At 46.2% G+C, this 19,578-nt stretch overlaps 1 protein-coding gene across 1 annotated transcript in view; it reads left to right on the forward strand.

The window, feature by feature from the left end:
- The first annotated feature begins 6,617 nt into the window (after nt 1-6,617).
- RERGL (RERG like) overlaps nt 6,618-19,578 on the forward strand; it is a 96,776-nt gene continuing 83,815 nt past the window's right edge. Inside the window, exons 1-2 of the mRNA XM_085871077.1 lie at nt 6,618-6,840; nt 7,993-8,049. Of these exons, the coding sequence (XP_085727203.1) occupies nt 6,789-6,840; nt 7,993-8,049 (109 nt within the window). The 5' untranslated portion in view covers nt 6,618-6,788. The remainder of the gene's footprint in view (nt 6,841-7,992; nt 8,050-19,578) is intronic.

Consider the following 19,578-nt stretch of genomic DNA (forward strand, 5'->3'; position numbering starts at 1 on the left):
TAGTCGTAGTATGTCCATGTCAGTAGTAGTAGGTGAGCGTGATGGGGGAGGGTGTGGGTGATGATGGATCCTCGTTACGTCCACGAATAGAGACTACTTTGCACCATTGTTCGATGTTCTTTTCGGCTAATTTTTTTTTCTCATTCCCACGATGAACTATTTTTTTGTTTCAGTTTTTAAAGTATTCAAAACGACTTGGACAAATGCATAATGTACTAGTAATGAACACAGAACGCTTCGATAACTTATAGATAAGTTATACCAACGATTGATTAGCGTGTTTGAGGCATCCACAACCTATGCCCAACGATAGTCTAACGTATGCATAGCGTGGCAGCGTATCGTCGACGATTACGTGACGTTTTCTATTCATAGGCTGCAACTTCACTTTTAATAAATGGCTGTCACTCGCCTATTGTTTTTGGACGCTGGTGCTCGGCAATTGAAATCGTTTTCATTGAACGAGTTAAATCGCTTCCACTCGACTATTGAAATGATTTAATAATAATGCTTGGTTATCCTTGGACCCACTCTGGCTTGCAGCTCGTCGAACATCGCTGGGGGCATTCGCAGGAAGTTGATGAAGGATGCATGGTCCTCGTTCCGGAGTTCCACCATGAGCTGGTCATATATGCCGTAGTGGCGTCGCCTCCCGATCCATGGTCTGACCCAGTTCCTTCTCCTCCGTCCACGTCTTCTTCTCCCGGCTCTATTGGCACGCAACTGGTGCAATGTCAACTCGATGAGGTCATGTTGATGTTCGAGGACAGGTAGGTATTGTCATCTCAGCGTTGCCGTATCCTCCATCTGTCGGAATGACATGGACATGTACTCACCACGGTCTAAAAAAAAGACGGGTTGCTCCTGTGAAGCCCCTTTTTATATACCAATTCCCCTAATTGCTGCCAATACGCCATTATACGGTATCTGTAAGTTAGAAACGCGTTCAGTTAGTTCTGTGGTCGTCCTGAAGACGTCAAATACGTCTACATACGTATTTGCGCGTAGGACATGCTTTACAAATAAATCCCAAGCACGTTACTCATAGGTTATAAATAAGTCACGGGTACCCTAAACATTACTTTGCCGTGTTTCGACGTATGAGGAACTTTCAAGTAACGTGTTGCGAAGTGTGAACAACGTTCATGTAGCGTGCTTACAAAACGTTACTCATAGGTTAGAAATAAGTTTGGGGTACGCTAAACATTACCTCGATGTGTTTCAACTTACGAGTAACTTACAAGTAACGTGTGTCAACGATCGCATTACGTGCCAACAACTTATGGCCAGTGTAGCGGAACGTGCGAGTCATACGCCGGCATACGTCGTAAAATTTCAAGCATGCAAAAATTTGAGGACAACCGCAAAGTACAACGTTTAAAGCCAGCGTACTACGACTTACGGCAGTGTTTTTCAGCGTGCTCTTAACGTATACAAAACGTACCCATAACGTATTCGACGTGTGCCAGCGTTTTAGACAAATTTTTCATAATTCGGCATACACTGGCTAAATCGTCAAGGTGTGACAGCGGCTTTACCAACCATTAAGTTGGTACACATTTTTCCAAGCTCAGAAGGATAACAGCCTGAGTCAACCCATCTCGTGTTATTTCAACGGGCTGATATGGACTCAAACTCAAGACTCTAAAATCTTAAGCCTCCCACGTTTACCGGTAAACCAACACCAGGCTTGGAAAAAGGAGCATGGGGATAGAATAGAAGGCAAGGAGCAGAGAAAGGAGAGAGGATAATAAAAAAAAAATTCTGCCATTTTGGTATACAAAATAAATAGATGACTCCAAAAGTGAAGGACAACAGGGTAGCAAAGTGTCTGAATGGAGACAGAAGGGGTAGGAATATTTAAGGGAACTTGGGAAGGGACTTGTATGAGATATTTTGCTGAGGAGGTGCCTCAAGTATATGCCCCTCAAAATAATTACTGGATGAAATCGAGTTCAACAAGTCAGGCAAAATCATTGAATAAAAATGAAGAAAACACGAAGGAATGCAATCCCCAAAAAACAACCAAACAAGCTGGGAAGGGATGACGCCACAATACAACACCACAATCCTTTCATGGATTGCCATCACGACATATTTTGACATTTTTCCATCTCAATCCCACAACAACCGAAACTACAAATATACAACTACATGTGACATAGACATCTTCATACAATTGTTGCTATTGCCTCCCATGACAAAAATGTCAAAAGGTCAAGGAATGGTTCGTACTCATAACAACGAAAATATCATGGTTTGGGATTGGAGACTATCTGAGATGGTGGTGAACAGCTGTCTTGAAGACCTGGAGGTTAGAATGAGATTGAAGAGAATGGGGAAGGTAGTTCCACAGGCAAGAAAAAAAGAGGAATAAATGAGTAGAGGTGAGCAGTGGTCCTGGATTTAGGCAATTTCACCAGAAGGAGGTTGATGGTGGACCGCGCGAGATCTGCAGAAACATGGGGGGGGGTGGGGGGGACAAAGCATGGAAAGAGCAGAGGGTGCAAGACCAGAAATGAGGCCGTACAAGACATAGACAAATGACCTGTCTGTGGTGACGAAGTGGTAGACCCATCGACTCAGCTTCATAGCAGGAGATTCCAATGATATTGAAGTCCTTAGTTTCCATGGCATTAAGCTCAGCGAGATATGCGGCAGGGGAGCCAGCCCAGAGGGGAGAGCAAGACTCCATCAAACTGCGGATGAAGGCCTTGCAGGTGGATAGGAGTTCAGGTGTGCCAAGAACGGACCGTATATGATGGATGGGTGATGTCCATTCAGTTGCTGGCTTTGTAGGCCAACTTTGAAATGTGGTTTGCCCAATAAAGATCATAGCTGATTGTGAGACCCAGGAGCTTGAATGACTGAATTTTCTCAAGAAGATTGTTGAGAAAGTCGTTAGGAGGATTTGCCAGAAGTTCTTTTGGAGACGGACGGTGAGATTTGTCAGGATTGAAAGACATATTCCAAATGTTTGACCATCTTGTGTATTTTTATTTTTTTTAGATTGAAGAGAGGGAATAGGCTGCAGCCTGCCTGGTGAAGGAGAAGGGATGTCACAGCAGAGGGTGGAGTCATCAGGAAATGGATAAAGAGGATTTCCTGGTTAGTCCAAGAGCATTAGGGTTTAACCTGGACATTTTTGGTAACAAGCTGATTTTTTCAGGAAAGGTCCAGGAATGTGTGTGAAATAACATACTAAAAGTTCTCATGAATCCTCCTTGAGCGTTTTCCGCAATCCAAGATGGTGTCCAAAATGGCCACCATTTCCTGTTTTTCTCATAACTTTGCAAGTAGGTTTACCTATAACACATTTTAAATGTCTACACATATGTTTTGAAGTATAAGGAACTCAATACAATACATATCGGAAGATTTTGAAACACACAAAAACGAATAAAACCGCTTCAGCTCTTTCAGAAATCCAAAATGGCGTCTGAAATTGCTGCCGTTTCTGGTTTTACACCAAGGTACTTCAACACGCACTTTAAATGTCTTAATATATGTTTTGCGACTCAATGAAATGAATCATATACTTATTGGGAATTTTTCAAAAACACGCATTTACCAATAAAAACACTTGAGCTCATCCTGAAATTCAAAATGGCGCCCGAAATGCCCCTTTCCCTGTTGTTGTTTTCTCATAACTCTGCAACTAAGTAACCCAATAAAGCACACTAAAATGTCTTTATATATGTTATGGGAGTCAAGGAATCTAGATAAATTCTTATTCGCAGATTTGAAACACGCATATCTATACCAATAAAACTACTTGAACTAGTCCCAAAATCCAAAATGGCGCCAAAGATGGTTGCAATTTCCTGTTTTTCTCATGACCCTGTGACTAAGTTACCTCAATATGCACTTTAAATCTCTAAATATATTATGTCTTGAGAAATAAGGAACTCATTCAGATACTTTGAAGTACAAAGGAAACAATAAAACCGCTGAAGTTCTTTCTGAAATTCAAATGGTGCTCAAAATGTCCGCCACTTATCAACACACTGCTGTTTTAGCCTGTTTCAAGAGGCAAAGACATTCAAAACAAGATCATGCTAGAGATTCAAACCTCAAAAGTTTCAGATGAATCTTTACCTTACGCATGCACACACCTAGTTGCATCAGTCATTGTCTTCATCGTCGGATGCTGTATCTTCAATGTTGATGTCCTCTGAAGTTGGGGTAATATCATCGTCGGCATCTATAAGAGTTGGTGCTGTATTGTTGCAATTGAGACCACTGCATTTACTGCACATTGAGGTACAAAAGAGCCCAAGTTTCTTGCAGCTACAAGTCATGCTTCTGCAACCATCTGGTTTACACCCACATGCCACCATGTTCAGAAAAGTGTCGGGTGCAACAGCAATGTCTGTTTCTACCGGGGTAAGAGTCCCGTCCTGAAATCGCCAGCCCCATTCTGTTGGAGATAAGGAGTGACCCATCCATTCCTGGACGGTAAGATAGGCGCGATATGAATGTTGCTTTGCTGCAGCACTAGTTGGAGGTAGACTTTCTAGCTGAAAGGATGAACTCAGGGAACTGCGACCGATTGCCTGTTTGTATGCGATGTGACGGTAGTCATCAAGAGATTCAAAACTGCTGGCTCCATAAAGCTTAAGAATGAAGCCTTCCCCAGCTTTTTCCACCTCGTCATGGGTGCTTCCACTGTTTGTGAAGGTATCCAGCAAGTCGTAGTCCCGCTTCTTGTGCACCATGTTGAAAGCTTTACGCTTGCCCTGACGATAGATCGCAGAGACCGTGTCACATCCCGTCACAGCATGAAGAAACATCAAGTGATTTCTTGTGTCCCCTATGGCATGCTGAATCTCATGAATGTTGAAGACCGTGACAGGATTACTGCGGCATAGCATGTACACATCTGTGGAAGAGGTTGCCCGAGCAACTAGCATTACCAGTAAGTCTGTGTCCGTACCAACGACAGCAACTGGCACATGTTCTGACTCTGCCAGTGCTAGTGCTGTGGAGACAATCAGGGTGTCGGCGTCTGCTTCTGCCTGCTTGACACATACTCCAGCCATGAGCATTTTGTCACGTAGAGTTTGTATAAGTCTCGCCTTATTGTTGCCGTTGGCTAAGAAAGCTGCTTGGGTTGTGGTGGTTGGCATATCATCTTCAAATATGATGTCACTAGAGGTACACTTCTGAGCTCTTCGTTTCTGCTCAGCTACCTTTGTCGAAGTTGCGCTTCCATATCCATCAAACACCACCGTTGATTGAGCTCCATAGTGTTTTAGGATGTACAGCTTGTGTGCTTCAGCATCTCTTAAGATGTATTCTAATGAGTTCCTCATACTTCAAAACATATATGTAGACATTTAAAGTGTGTTTTGGGGAAACCTGCTTGCAAAGTTATGAGAAAAACAGAAGAGGCGGCCATTTTGGACGCCATCTTGGATTGCGGAAAACGCTCAAGGAGGATTTATGAGGACTTTTAGTATGTTATTCTAGACATATTCCTGGACCTATCCTGAAAAAATCAGCTTGTTACCAAAAATGTCCAGGTTAGGGCCTATTTTGACCTAATGCTCTTGAACTAGGTGAGTCAGAGAGATGGTTGATGAAGATCAGGAATAGGACTGGGCCCAGAACACCTCGACAGGTAGAAGAGATTAAAGGGGTCCGTTGAGTGGCACACGCTTGTTGACTTCGACACAGGAGGAGGCCATCAAAGCTTGCGCTATAATTACCAACCTATGGTAGTTCGTCCATGCTCTACCCTTTTAAATGCTGAGAGTGAAGCAAACAAGCAGCACCATTTCCAGTCTTTGGTATGACTCGGTCTCTGGGTTTGAACCGCCGGCCCTCCAGACTCACCTCGGACACTCCAACCGTTCGTTACTCTACTCCATTAAGTCTGCTAAACACACATTTTTTTTTCCAAATAAAGGAGGAAAATAAATAAAATAATCCAAAGGCAAATAGTTGCGAAGTTTTGGATTCAGAGTGTAAAACTTGGCCGAGGTTGCGTCCTCTTCGTTGTGCAGCTCAATTTGCCGTAACGCCGCGCAGGGGCAGGGGGGGGCAGGGGCATGGTCACCCCCCGACCGCAGAGCCAAGGGGGGGGTGTTTGGAGAAGGGGGGATGATGAGTTTGAGGGTGGGAGGGGCGGGGGTGAGGGGTTCGAGAGTGGGAGGAGGTGAGGGGTTCGAGGGTGGGAGGAGGTGAGGGGTTCGAGGGTGGGAGGAGGTGAGGGGTTCGAGGGTGGGAGGAGGCGGGGGTGAGGGGTTCGAGGTTAGGAGGAGGAGGGTGAGGTGTTCGAGGTTGGGAGGAGGAGGGGGTGAGGTGTTCGAGGGTGGGAGGAGGCGGGGGTGAGGTTTTCGAGGGTGGGAGGAAGCGGCGTGAGGGGTCGGTGGTGGGAGGAGGCGGGGGTGAGGGGTTCGGGGTGGGAGGAGGCGGGGGTGAGGGGTTCGGGGTGGGAGGAGGCGGGGGTGAGGGGTTCGGGGTGGGAGGAGGCGGGGGTGAGGGGTTCGGGGGTGGGAGGAGGCGGGGGTGAGGGGTTCGGGGTGGGAGGAGGAGGGGTGAGGAGTTCGAGGGTGGGAGGAGGAGGGGTGAGGAGTTCGAGGGTGGGAGGAGGAGGGGTGAGGGGTTCGAAGGTGGGAGGAGGAGGGGGTGAGGAGTTCGAGGATTGATGCTCAACAAATGCGGCGATTTGCGAACTCGTGTGTTCGCCTTGAATCGCTCGTCTCGCAAAACGAACGTTGAATGAGCGTGGCCCGTCGGGTTCGAGAGTGACGAGAGGAAGCGGACGGAAGGTCGAGTGAACCATGAGTTCTGTGAAAGTTGTCGTTCTGGGAAGCGACAGCGTCGGGAAGTCCGGTGGGTGCGCGATTTCGTATCGATGGGCCGTGTTGGTGTGTGTGTGTTGGTGTTGGTGTGTCTGTGTGTGTGCGTACGTATGTGTGTATACGTACGTACGTGTGTGTGTGTGTGTGTGTGTGTGTGTGTGTGTGTGTGTGTGTGTGTGTGATTGTGTGTGTGATTGTGTGTGTGTGTTTGTGTGTGAGTGTGTGTGTGTGTGTACGTACGTGTGTGTGTGTATACGTACGTGTGTGTGATTGTGTGTGTGTATACGTACGTGTGTGTGATTGTGTGTGTATACGTACGTGTGTGTGTGTGTATACGTACGTGTGTGTGTGCGTGTGCGTGTGCTTGTGTGTGTGTGTGTATACGTATGTGTGTGTGTATACGTACGTGTGTGTGATTGTGTGTGTGTGTGTGTGTCTATACGTACGTGTGTGTGTATACGTACGTGTGTGTTCGTGTGCGTGTGCGCGTGCGTGTGCGTGTGTGTATACGTACGTGTGTGTATACGTACGTGTGTGTGTATACGTACGTGTGTGTGTGTATACGTGTGTGCGCGTGCGTGTGTGCGTGTGTGTGATTGTGCGTGTGTGTGTGTGTTCTCATTAAATACCCTGTTGTGTGATTGTGTGCGTGTGTGCGTGTGTGCGCGTGTGCGCGTGTGCGCGTGTGTGCGTGCGTGCGTGTGTGCGTGTGTGCGTGTGTGTGTGTGTGTTCTCATTAAATACCCTGTTGTGTGATTGCGTGTGCGTGCGTGCGTGTGTGTGTGTGTGTGTGTGTGTGTGTGTGTGTGTGTGTGTGTGTGTGTGTGTGTGTGTGTGTGTGCTCTCATTAAATACCCTGTTGTGTGCGTGTGCGTGCGTGCGTGTGCGCGTGTGCGTGTGTGCTCTCATTAAATACCCTGTTGTGTGATTGCGTGTGCGTGTGTGTGTGTGCTCTCATTAAATACCCTGTTGTGTGATTGCGCGTGCGTGTGCGTGCGTGTGTGTGTGTGTGTGTGCTCTCATTAAATACCCTGTTGTGTGATTGTGTGTGCGTGTGCGTGCGTGCGTGTGTGCGTGTGCGTGCGTGTGCGTGCGCGTGCGTGCGTGTGCGTGCGCGTGCGTGCGTGTGCGTGCGTGTGTGTGTGTGTGTGCTCTCATTAAATACCCTGTTGTGTGTGTGCAGCGCTCGTTGTTCGGTACCTCACTGGGCGGTTTATCGGCGAGTACGCGTCCAACGCCGGTAAGAATCACATCACACGCTTCGTTAATTGTGATAGCGATCGGAGGTCGACACGTGGTGCCGAGCAACCTCCGCCGGGACGCCCTCACCGCGCTGCTCATTAAGCCGCCGCCTGTCATTCCCACGCTCCGGGAAAGCGTAATTATGCACGAGGAACGGATCCGTGCTTGTGTCGGGCTCCGGGCACCTTTCAAATCTGCGCTGACAATAAAATTATTTACATTCACCGTGTTCTTCTCGCGTGATGGTTCAGTGTGGTGAGGAATGGAGCACAGGTTAACTTTGTGAATCCGCACCCGGTTGATGATGTGTCGTACTGTCTCGTATTGGGAGGTGTATCAACATAATCCAGGCTTGGGAATTTAGTGGTCTATCATGGTGATCCAGGCTTGGGAATTTAGTGGTCGATCACCGTGATCCAGGCTTGGACACTGTGCCATCTCTCACCATGATCCAGGCCTGGACATTGTGTGGTCTATCACCATGATACAGGCCTAGACGTTGTGTGGTCTATCACTGTGATCCAGGCTTGGACACTGTGCCATCTCTCACCATGATCCAGGCCTGGACATTGTGTGGTCTATCACCATGATCCAGGCTTGGACACTGTGCCATCTCTCACCATGATCCAGGCCTGGACATTGTGTGGTCTATCACCATGATCCAGGCTTGGACACTGTGCCATCTCTCACCATGATCCAGGCCTGGACATTGTGTGGTCTATCACCATGATCCAGGCTTGGACACTGTGCCATCTCTCACCATGATCCAGGCCTGGACGTTGTGCCCTCTATCACCATGATCCAGGCCTGGACATTGTGTGGTCTATCACCATGATCCAGGCTTGGACACTGTGCCATCTCTCACCATGATCCAGGCCTGGACATTGTGTGGTCTATCACCATGATACAGGCCTGGACATTGTGTGGTCTATCACCATGATACAGGCCTGGACGTTGTGTGGTCTATCACTGTGATCCAGGCTTGGACGTTGTGCCATCTCTCACCATGATCCAGGCCTGGACATTGTGTGGTCTATCACCATGATACAGGCCTGGACGTTGTGTGGTCTATCACTGTGATCCAGGCTTGGACACTGTGCCATCTCTCACCATGATCCAGGCCTTGACATTGTGCCCTCTATTACCGTGATCCAGGCTTGGACATTGTGCCATCTCTCACCATGATCCAGGCCTTGACATTGTGCCCTCTATTACCGTGATCCAGGCTTGGACATTGTGCCCTCTATCTCCATGATCCAGGCTTGGACATTGTGTTCTCTATCACGGTGATCCATACTTTGAGATACCATGGTCCTTTATATAGTTGACATTGGACCAAGGAATGATTGACAATGTCTGCTTTGACAGACGCAAGCGATTTGAGTTCATCTTTGTGAACTGGGTGATGGTGCGGCATTATTGGCACATGCGGGAGGCGAAATAAGAAAAATGGCATCTGTGCCACATTGCTGTGGTTAGACTGGCTGATGCAGTGGTTCAGTGGGTGTCAGTTCAGTTTCATGATGAATTGATCGGGAGTGAAGATATCCTGACGATGTTTTAGAAGGGCCTGAGCACGTCCATGAGTCTGGCATAAAGACGGGTGGGAGAAGAGTGAAGGGTTGTTTGCAGGTGTATCCGAGTCCACCTGGAGTGAAATAGTGATGTATCTTACCAGCATTTGCAAAAAAAGGAGAAAATTGGCACCGCATCTTTTTTTAAATCCTTGCCAACCATGGATGTTTAAATGTGGTAAGCCTTGCCCAGTCGGAACCTGCATGAAAATGACTTTCTCTCACTGCGGTGCTGAGGACCATGAGGTACGTGTGGAACTGTCTGAGATTCAAGGCAAATATGGTCAGGATTGGGTAGGTGTCACAAATGGAAACAAGAAAAAGGGCAATCAGAGATTGCGGACCCTCACCAGGGCTTGTTTTGTGTGGTGCGTTGTGTAGTGTTTGTGTAGTTTTGCGTGACGTTTGCGTCCTGGTGTGTTGCGTAATTAAGGAGACGTACTTAGAACTTCCACTTTATAAATGCTAGCAGTGATGATTGGTTCAACCACTTCAGAGAAGAAATTTTTTGAAGGTTTTTAAAAATAACTAAAAAACAATATGGCTGCCGAATCACGTAACCGATGACATCATCAAAAAAATCTGTGGACCATTTTATTCCAAGATGACCCTCAAAAATTTTCATACTGATCGGATGTGGAGTTCTACAGATGCAATTATGACGTCACAACGGAGGCGTTGCCTCATAGGTCTCCGTCATAATGGAGGCGTTGCCTCATAGGTCTCCGTCATAACGGAGACCAATGACGTCATAAAAAACTCACTCATTCCCTATGAGGAGTACTTGCTACGTGCCAACTTTCAATTTTTTCCTTGGTGCGGTTTCAAAGATAGAGGTCCAATATTTTTCCGTTGTTTTTTTTTTCCCCAATATGGCTGCCACACCACGTGACCTATGGCGTCATAATTATCATTAAAACATTCTACATGAAACAGTTGCATCAATGTTGAAAATTTCGTCTCAATCCGATAAGTGGTTGCGGAGAAAAACCCAAAATTTCTTTGCAGACAAACAGACAAACAAACAAACGGACCCAGATGCAATACCCTCTCCTTTGGCGATGGTTATAATGTTTTTTGTAATCCAAAGCCAGACCATACAATGATAAATGTAATATGGCTGTTGTAATTGCGGTCCACGGTGATTGACCATATGCTGCAGAGAGCTGCTGGCAACGAACTCGTGCCATCTGTATCCTTATCGGAATCAGGATCTCCTAAGTCTGTGTTTACAACTATGATCAGGGGGAGCGAAGGATGCTACCTCCCATAACTGCAGACAGAGGAACACATTCAACCGCATGTGCCTGTGTATGATAAGGACGTTGTAGATGATCTAATGAGGCAACAGTTGTTGAAGAGGACAGCCACTCGTCCACTTGGGCTGTGGAGGTAGACCGAAGCATGGATCTGGAACGTGTGGGATCTGAGGAGTTGGAGAGGGATGATTTGGAGAGATTTGGAATGGGTCGTAAGAGTAACGGAAGCGTTCCTTGAATCCTTCTTATGGAAACCTTGGTCCCTCAGTATCATTTCCAAAGGAAGAAAGATGTTTTGGCAATGAATGGTCGACCCGGTTGTGAAAGAATCCGAGTATTGGGACATGCATGAGGACGAGCTCTGCAGATGGTTATGCCCTTGAGCGTCGATATCTGCCGGAAAGGATCAATTGTTTTTCTTGAATAATATTTTTCAGTTTTCACTCGTTTGCAGTTATTGGGTTCTGAGATGTCGTTTTTACAATAATGTGGTCCGTGTCATGGACTTTACAACCATCGGGTTCATCGATGGGGAAGTGAGTGTGTGTTCGCACGAGTGGGGAATCAGAATTGTGGTTTGGGTTTCCTGTTCCGACCAAGGCTTGAAGTTAGAATCCAGCAGGTAGTGGATATTGAGCTGGGTCAGGTGAGTATTTATGACTGTACGTTTGCTGATGTCATACATTTAATCAACGTGTATTTGCCTTCGTATGGAGAGTTAGGTTGTTGAGTCCGTCAGGGATGTGGTAACGTACCGACAAGGTAGTATTGCTGAATGGGGACCTTAGTGGTGACATTCAAGCCAGCAGTATTAGTTCATGTAGGATTTTAAGAACATCGATAGTTGGGGGAAGTTACCAGTCCCTGATGTTAAAACTTCTGGTCTTAAACATCCGACATGGATGGCTAGGCAGGACCCACAGGGGAAGCAACTTGACTGTGTTTATTAATTATCTTCTTTCCTTTTGGCAGTTTGATGTTGCATTTTAATTAATTTTGTGATCCTGCTTGCCTTGAGGTTACCCCGGGGACAGCAGGGCTCCCCTCCTTCACTAAACGACTGCGATGATGCAATTTGTCAATTTTGTGGGATTCATTGATGAGGATGGAGTTGTTCGTGGCTGCAAGCGCATGAACAGTGTCGCTGGATTGGTTTCCTTCATTTGGTGGGAATTGTTCAATACCCAGTGTTGAGACTCCTTCAGTCGGCTGCAGGGAAGAGGTACGGGGAGGTGGGTGGAATTTCTTCATGCTAATGCAAGATAAGACCAAATTGTCAAACTCCAGAGATTGAGTTTTGATGTTGCATCTGATACCAAAGTTAGGGAGACATTGATGACATTACTTTGAGAATAAACAGACAGGTCTTGATTTACTGTAACTTGCTGGCCAAGCTGGTAGGGGTGAGTTTGACCTGATGATTGTTGCGAGGGCTCGAGAGCCAATTTGCCCCGTAGCCAGGGTACGTGATGAAATGGGCCTACCCGTTGATGACCTACAACAACTTTGATGTTAGGTCCGCTTCTACTACTCCCGGTCGTTTGTGACATATGCTATTGATTTGGCAGATTGGCATGTCGGAACTCCAACAGGATCTGATTCTGCTGTACTGGAGTTAAAAAAATAAGGTGCTCATGATGCAAGAGTTACATCTGGCTTGTCAATCCTCTCTGAAAGCAGGTGCATCCAGTCCAGCTGGTCTCCCTGCAGAAGCCTTATCTGTAATATGGAATCCTCTTTGGAAAACTCTTTTAGAAGCCTTTAAAGAAGCTCTGGAGAAGATACTCTTCCCTCATTTATGTAGCAATGAACAGTGGTATTGCTTCGGAGAGGAGATTTGATGGACATGAATATTGGTGGGCGATCATACTGCTAAATACCAATTACAAGTTGCTGGCAATAATTGGTTTATCCAAAGTCTCTCCTGTTATTCCACAGGGTGTGTAGACCGAGGTCAGTGGGCGCAAGGATAGTCGTGTTGCTGACTGTGTGAGTCTTGTAAGGGATGCTTTGGTTATCAGTTGATTACTCCAACAGTCCATGGCATTTTTGAGATGGATTATGGCCAAGGCGTTTTTTTTGTATACATTGTCAAGGCTCGTATGAGAGCTAACACACAACACACAACACACAACAAGGGGGGTAGGATACAAGTGGGGCAGGAGAGGGAAGGACAAAACAGTGGGGAACAGAGGCATGAGAAGATCTGTGGAAGGGAGAGGGATGGGGCGGGGAACACGGGGTCTACGAGATGGACACCACATGGACTTTCAGGACCTTACATGACAGGGAACTTTAGGGAAGGAAAGCAGGGGATTTTAAGGAGGGAAGTTTGTGGTTGCTTAACAGAGGTAAAAAGACTGTGGTTTTGAATGGTGGGAGATAAGTGGTGGTGGTGAACAGCTGTTTTGAAGACCTGGGGGGAAGAATGGGATTGAAGAGAGTGTGGGAGTTTATTCCAAAGGCGGGGAAAAAGAGGAATGAAAGAGTGAAGGTGAGCAGTGATTCGTGATTTTGGTAATTTTTCCAGAAGAGGGTTGCTGGCGGACCTTGAGTGCCCTGTGGAAATATGGTGGGGACATATCGCAGACAGAGCAGGGGGGGCAAGACCAGAGAGGAAACGGTAGAAGACACAAAGACCACCGACCTGCTGTAGTGAGAGAGTGAGAGGTCCAAAGACTCAGCCTCACTGCAGGAGATACCAATGATCCTAAATGCCTTGGTTTCCACAGCGTGAAGCCGAGAAAGGTGAGAGGTGGGAGCACCAGCCCAGAGGGGAGAGCAGTACTCCATCAGGCTGCGTACAAAAGCTTTGTATGTGGTCAGGAGCTCAGCTGGGCCGAGGAAGGACTTTGCACGACGGAGGATTCCCAGTCAGCGACTGGCTTTGGAGGCCAGGTTAGAAATGTAGCTTTCCCAAGAAATATCATGGCAGATAGTGAGACCCAGAAGCTTGAACACTTTCATGAAAGCACTTCTTCCAGAGGATGGTTGAGTAAGTAGATGGTGGGGGAGGGGGTGGTTCCAAATGGTCCTTTCGGAGAGACAAAGTGAGAATGTGAGATTTGTCAGGATTGAAGGACATGTTCCACGTGTTGGACCAGTTTGTGATTTTACCCGGATCTGCAGAGAGCAAAGAAGCTGCTGCTTGCCGGTCTGAGGGATGACAGATGGCACGGCAGATGATAGTCATCAGCAAAGATATAAAGAGGATTTTCCAGAGTCGGTGAGATCATTGATGAAAACCAGAAAAAGAACAGGGCCCAGAATGCTACCTTGAGGAACTCCAGCCTGGACAGGAAGAGGGGATGAGAGAACTCTATTTCGGGCCACACGTTGACTGCGACAGGAGAGGAAGTCTGCGAGCCATGAGTGGAGATGGACTTGAATACCATAGGAGGAGAGTTTGGTGAACATGGCAGGATGCCAGACCATGTCAAAAGCATGCGATATGTCCAGGGAGATGCCTCTGATTTCCTGTCTGGCATTGAGGACCTCCATCCATTGTGGGGAGAGCATAAGCAGCATATCCAGGATAGAGTGATCTGGTCTGCAACCATATTGATGATCGGAAATCAAGCCATTGGAGAAGACAAAGGATTTAATGTCTGAAGCGATGATGGATTCCATAACCTTGCTGATGATTGGGAGAAGGCTGATTTGTCTGTACTTGCAGGGATCTGTTTTTTCACCTTTTTTATGCAGAGCAGCGATGTTTGCTAATTTCCAAGCAGATGGCAGATGACCTTCAGCAAATGTTAGTGTGAATGGAACAGAGAGAGGGTGAGGAAGAGCAGAGAAGCAGGTTTTTAGGACACGTGGGCTGATGCCATCTGGACCGGTTGCAGAATCTGAGTCAAGGTTTGACAGCAAACTCTTCACCTTGTCAGAAGAAAAGAACACAGAGTCTTGGGACAGCTGGGTGCGACTCGGTATGGTGGGTACAGAAAGCGATGGGCTTTGGACACAAGATTTAGATGCAAACATGGAGTTTTGGCATTTAGCCTTTTCACATGCGGTGTCAGTGGTGTGGCCATTTGAGCAAAGGGAGTTGATGGAGGGGGAACATACGAACATACACTAGAAACAGATTTGCTTCAACGCTTGAGACTTGAGATTAGAAAGATGTTGTTTTCTGGCTCTCCTGAGGGTTGACACACGGTACTTGTTTGATGGACGGTACTTGTTCCGAGCCTTATGAAAGAAACTGAGATTACCTTTACTTCGGAATAAAGTTGGGTTTGCTTTCCATGAGGAAAAGGCAGGTTGTTTCAGTACAACTTCCTTGCCACAAGCTTTCGTGAACCAAGGGCGGGAGCAAGGGGAGGACAACTGAAGATGAGAGGGGATAAATCTGTGCATGAGGGAGGGCAAGTGTCTTTGAAAGAATTCCCAGGAGGAGTTGATGTTGGAGAAAGTCGCAATGGGAGACCAGTCTGGAAGTTTGATGGCTGCGTGAAGACCCTGCCAGTCGGCCTGAGTGAAATGCCAGACTCGACGGCGGTGAGGTGGTTATCGATAACAGCCAGAGAGATTCCACTTTGACAAGGACGTGGTCAGAAGAACCGATTGGAGTAGAGGAAGAACAGCAGATATTTTCAGGGAAATTTGTCAAAATCAGATCCAGAAAAGATGGAGTACCATTGGTTGAGATCCGGGTCGGGAAGTTGACCTTTGAGTCAGTCCCAATGAGTCGCAGAAGTTTTTTGCTGAAGTGCCATGAGAGGTGAGAGAGGTACCCACCAAGACAACTGGCATGATGCCAATTGAAGTCACCACATATGAATAAGAGAGTTTAAATGAGAGTATAGAAGTTGGTCCATGTTTTCGGATAGTGAGGTGTAGATGAAGTCATCACTGTTTGATGGATGGTACAATACACATGTAAACATGAGGTGGGAGTGAAGGGGAAGCCGTAGCCAGAGGTGGTCCTGGGGGTGTGGGGGAGTGAGGGCAGTGCATGGAGAGTGAGGAATAGAGTATTTGATGAAGAGAGCAACTCCTCCACCAGGACGAGGCTCAGGTCCATCATACCGGAGGAGGGAGTAACCAGGGAGAGATACTATGGAGTCAGAGATGTCTTGAAGGAGGAAAGTTTATGTTCGGCAGATTACGTCTGGTTTGTCAGTGGCAACCTCGATGGAAATATCTGTCAGGTTTGAGCGAAGGCCCCAGATGTTTGAAGTCCACACTGTTAAGCAAGAAGGAAGGGAGGAGGCTTTGGGTGCAGGAGAGGGGGTGGGTAGGTTGAGGGAGGAGGGGGGGGGAGGTAAGGAGAGTTGTTTCAAGAGTGTGGTGGATTGCAGAAGAGATAGGGGAGAGGGTCAGAGGAGGAGAAAAGGTTCTGTGGTGCTGGGTTGAGGTACAGTGGGGAGTAATAAGAGAGGGGACAGAAGGCAGTTGAGGATTTGAAGAGATGGAATGATGAGATGGAGGAGAGAGGGCAGGGGAAGGAGGCAGCTTTGTGGATGTGAGCTGGGGCAACTTTGAGAAGGGTGAGTGAGGGAGATGATTGGAGGGAGAAAGGTGAGAGGGGAAGCTTGGAGGGGGAAGAGTGTAATGGTTGTTTTGAGAAGGAGGGGTGAGAGGGGTGAGTTGGCACTGAAGTTGGAAAAACAGGACGATTTATGAAAAATGAACATGCATTGCAAACTAGGGTTTGAAATTTTTAGTTCAAAATGCAACTAAAGACATCACTTGATGGATGCAATAACGATGAATTAAGAGAATGGAGAGAAGAAACGCTGTAAGTTGGACTTTTTAGACAAGGCATGAAGGAAAGGTCGAATTGAGAGCAGTCTTGAAATAGAAAAGAGAGTCGTGAATTATGATACAATAATGAGAACCACCCGTGTGAAAGAGGAAGATGAAGCATTACAAGAGATCGTTTCTTCTTATTATTTTTTATCATTATTATTATTATTATTTTTTTGGAGAAAGATTGCATCAGATTAGGTGATGGAAAGGTTGAAGAAAAATCGTGAGGTGAATGGTGAATTGGGATCAGCAAACGTGGAGGGTAGATCCAATTCCAGCAGAAACACGTGGTTAGGGGAGGCGTATAGTTAAAAGTGAATTTTCTTTTTACCCCGACGTTTGACTCTGTCAATAGGAGAGGTTTTCAAATTGTTTTCTCCTCCTCACCCTCCTCACTTTTATCCTCCTCATGCTCTGAGTCATGTGTTCCAGTGCGTGTTCACGTGTTCCGTGCCACATCTGCTTGGATTGGTGTTGCACATCTCAGATGGGGAGGATTATTTTGTCTGGCTTGTTTGTTATTATTGTTATTTTTTATTACCGCCTTAACCACAATTTTACATGGTGGGCATTGAGCCATTTTAGCTTTCCAGCAGACATGGTATGTGCTGTTGCAATTTCATATGCAGAGGTGTGCTCCTCTGTTGTAGTCAACAGCATGCGATAGTGCCTTTCTCCATTGCTAGTAGAGTACATTAAGGTTGCCTGTTGTCTCCACTCTTGTCTGACATTGCTATGAACCCCCTATTGAATCGGATTTGGGGGTTTGAAGGCATACGGTGTATTATGCTTCCAGGAGTGGCAGGCTATCACCTCGTGTTTGGCATACATGGTTGACTTCGTGTATGACAAATTAGTTTAAGCTATGGATCTATATTTTAGCATTAAATGGTGGACACTTAAGGTCCTCCGATACTTTTTGCCAAGTTGGATATTGTGTCGGCGTATCCTGGTCAAATTCCTTCCGTATTTTGCAGGTGTGCCACATCAACAGCACAGCTGCATCTCACAAAATGATGTAAGCAGCAGCCGAGTGCTGCATGCCAAAAGAATAATGCATATTAAGTGGTGTCCTTTTTGAAGTCAGTGGTGGAAATGGTCGGTGCACCTGCATGGCGCATTACTGTGATAACGAGGATGATTCCGTGTTATGCTTTAAAATGAACAAATTCACAGTGAAGCTTATTCAAATGCTTAGCCTGGCGTTGGCTTAATGGTGAATTTAGCTGGCTTAAGATACTCGGGTCTTGAGTTTGAGCCCCTGTTGTTCTGGTAAATAACTCCAGGTGGGTTGACTCAGTCTGTCATACTTCTGAGGCCGGCAAAATGAGCACCAGCTTCGTGGAAACAGGGGCACTGCATCAGCAGCACAGCAGCACTCCTAGCAATGGCTGCATACGAAAATAGAAGGGCACTCAGTGGAGTGCATACCTCCGCCACATAATGAATGATCCACGAGAACATATCGAGCCCAATATATTTTTGAACTATCATGCTATACATTACTATATCGTTTTTGGCCCTATCTCTCGACGGTGAAGAATCACTTTAACAAGCTCAAATGAGCTAAGATCCTCGTCCTCTTAATGATGACGTCATAAAAACGAATATGACGTCATTGTGATGTATCAGGTTTGCGAAAAATTATCTGTGCTAATGCCCGGCTTGATTCCCGCAACCACAATTCAAACAGCTTGCCAAGTTTCGGAGATAATGGTATCGGCGATTTCCATTAGCAGCAATATTATGACATCAACTTTTTTTCTAGGAAGAATTTCCAAAATCGGAGATGGTTACTGCCTACGCGTGGGCTTTCTGCATATACATGGCAAGTTTCACGAAGATCCGATGAAAACTCTGGGTTGTGAACCCAAAAATGTCAAAATATAGGAATGACGTCATAGTGATGTATCATGTGTGCGGTAATTCATCTCTGCTAATGCCCTGTTCGATTCCCGCAAACAGAATTCAAAAAGCTTGCCGAGTTTCGGAGATAATTTTTTTGGCGATTTCCATTAACGGAGATATTTTGATGTCATAACTTTTTTTTTCTAGGAGGAATTTCCAAAATCGGAGATGGTTACTGTCTGCGCATGGTATTTGTACACATATACGCCAAGTTTCAGGAAGTTTCGATGAAAACTGTAGGTTGTGAAACAAAAAAGTCCACAAGAACAACAACGTGAGTAAGACTTAGAGATCCTCCATGAGGATGTAAAAATTAAATAATTCTCGTATCCAGATCTGGATTTGGATCTTCACCAAAATCGAATCAATTCATCCCTGTAACACACCCAACGTGTCCACCAACTTTCGTCCGAATCCGTCCAAAACTTTTTGAGATATCGTGCTATATATCGGTTTCGCCCAATCTCTCAATGGTGAAGGATCACTTTAAAAATTATCAGATCCGTATCTTCACCAAAATCTAATCAGTTCGCCCTTGTCACATACTGAACCTGTCCACAAAATTTCATCCAGATCCGTCCACAACTTTTTGAGATATCCTGTACACAACCAGACAATCAGGAAAACAGGCAGAGAGGGGTGAAAACATAACCTACTTCACCTTCGGTGGTGGAGGTAAATAATAGATTATAATGGTGGATATTATCTGTGCTTCGTGTAAGTTCATTTTTCATGTCAGGTTTACAGTCCAAGTGACATCCTCAATCACAATTCACAAGTATGCAGAAATTTCCATGGCGTCCTTTTTCAGGCCGCAAGCATGACGTCATTTCTGAGACCCGTTTCCATGTTCGTTGCCAAGTCCACCTTTGCCCTCTGTGATGTTTATTTATTGGAGTCAGAATAATTGCATTGTATATTTGGATTCTTTTTCAAGGCCGGCTATTACAAATGAAGAACATATCCACTACCTGGGCAAAAAAATGTTTTGTTGTTGTTTCCTGATTTTGGTTGTGGATATGTCATGAT

The sequence above is a fragment of the Eptatretus burgeri genome, chromosome 2 (assembly GCF_056783735.1).
Source record: "Eptatretus burgeri isolate ZD-2024b chromosome 2, Ebu_testis_v1, whole genome shotgun sequence".
NCBI lineage: Eukaryota > Metazoa > Chordata > Myxini > Myxiniformes > Myxinidae > Eptatretus > Eptatretus burgeri.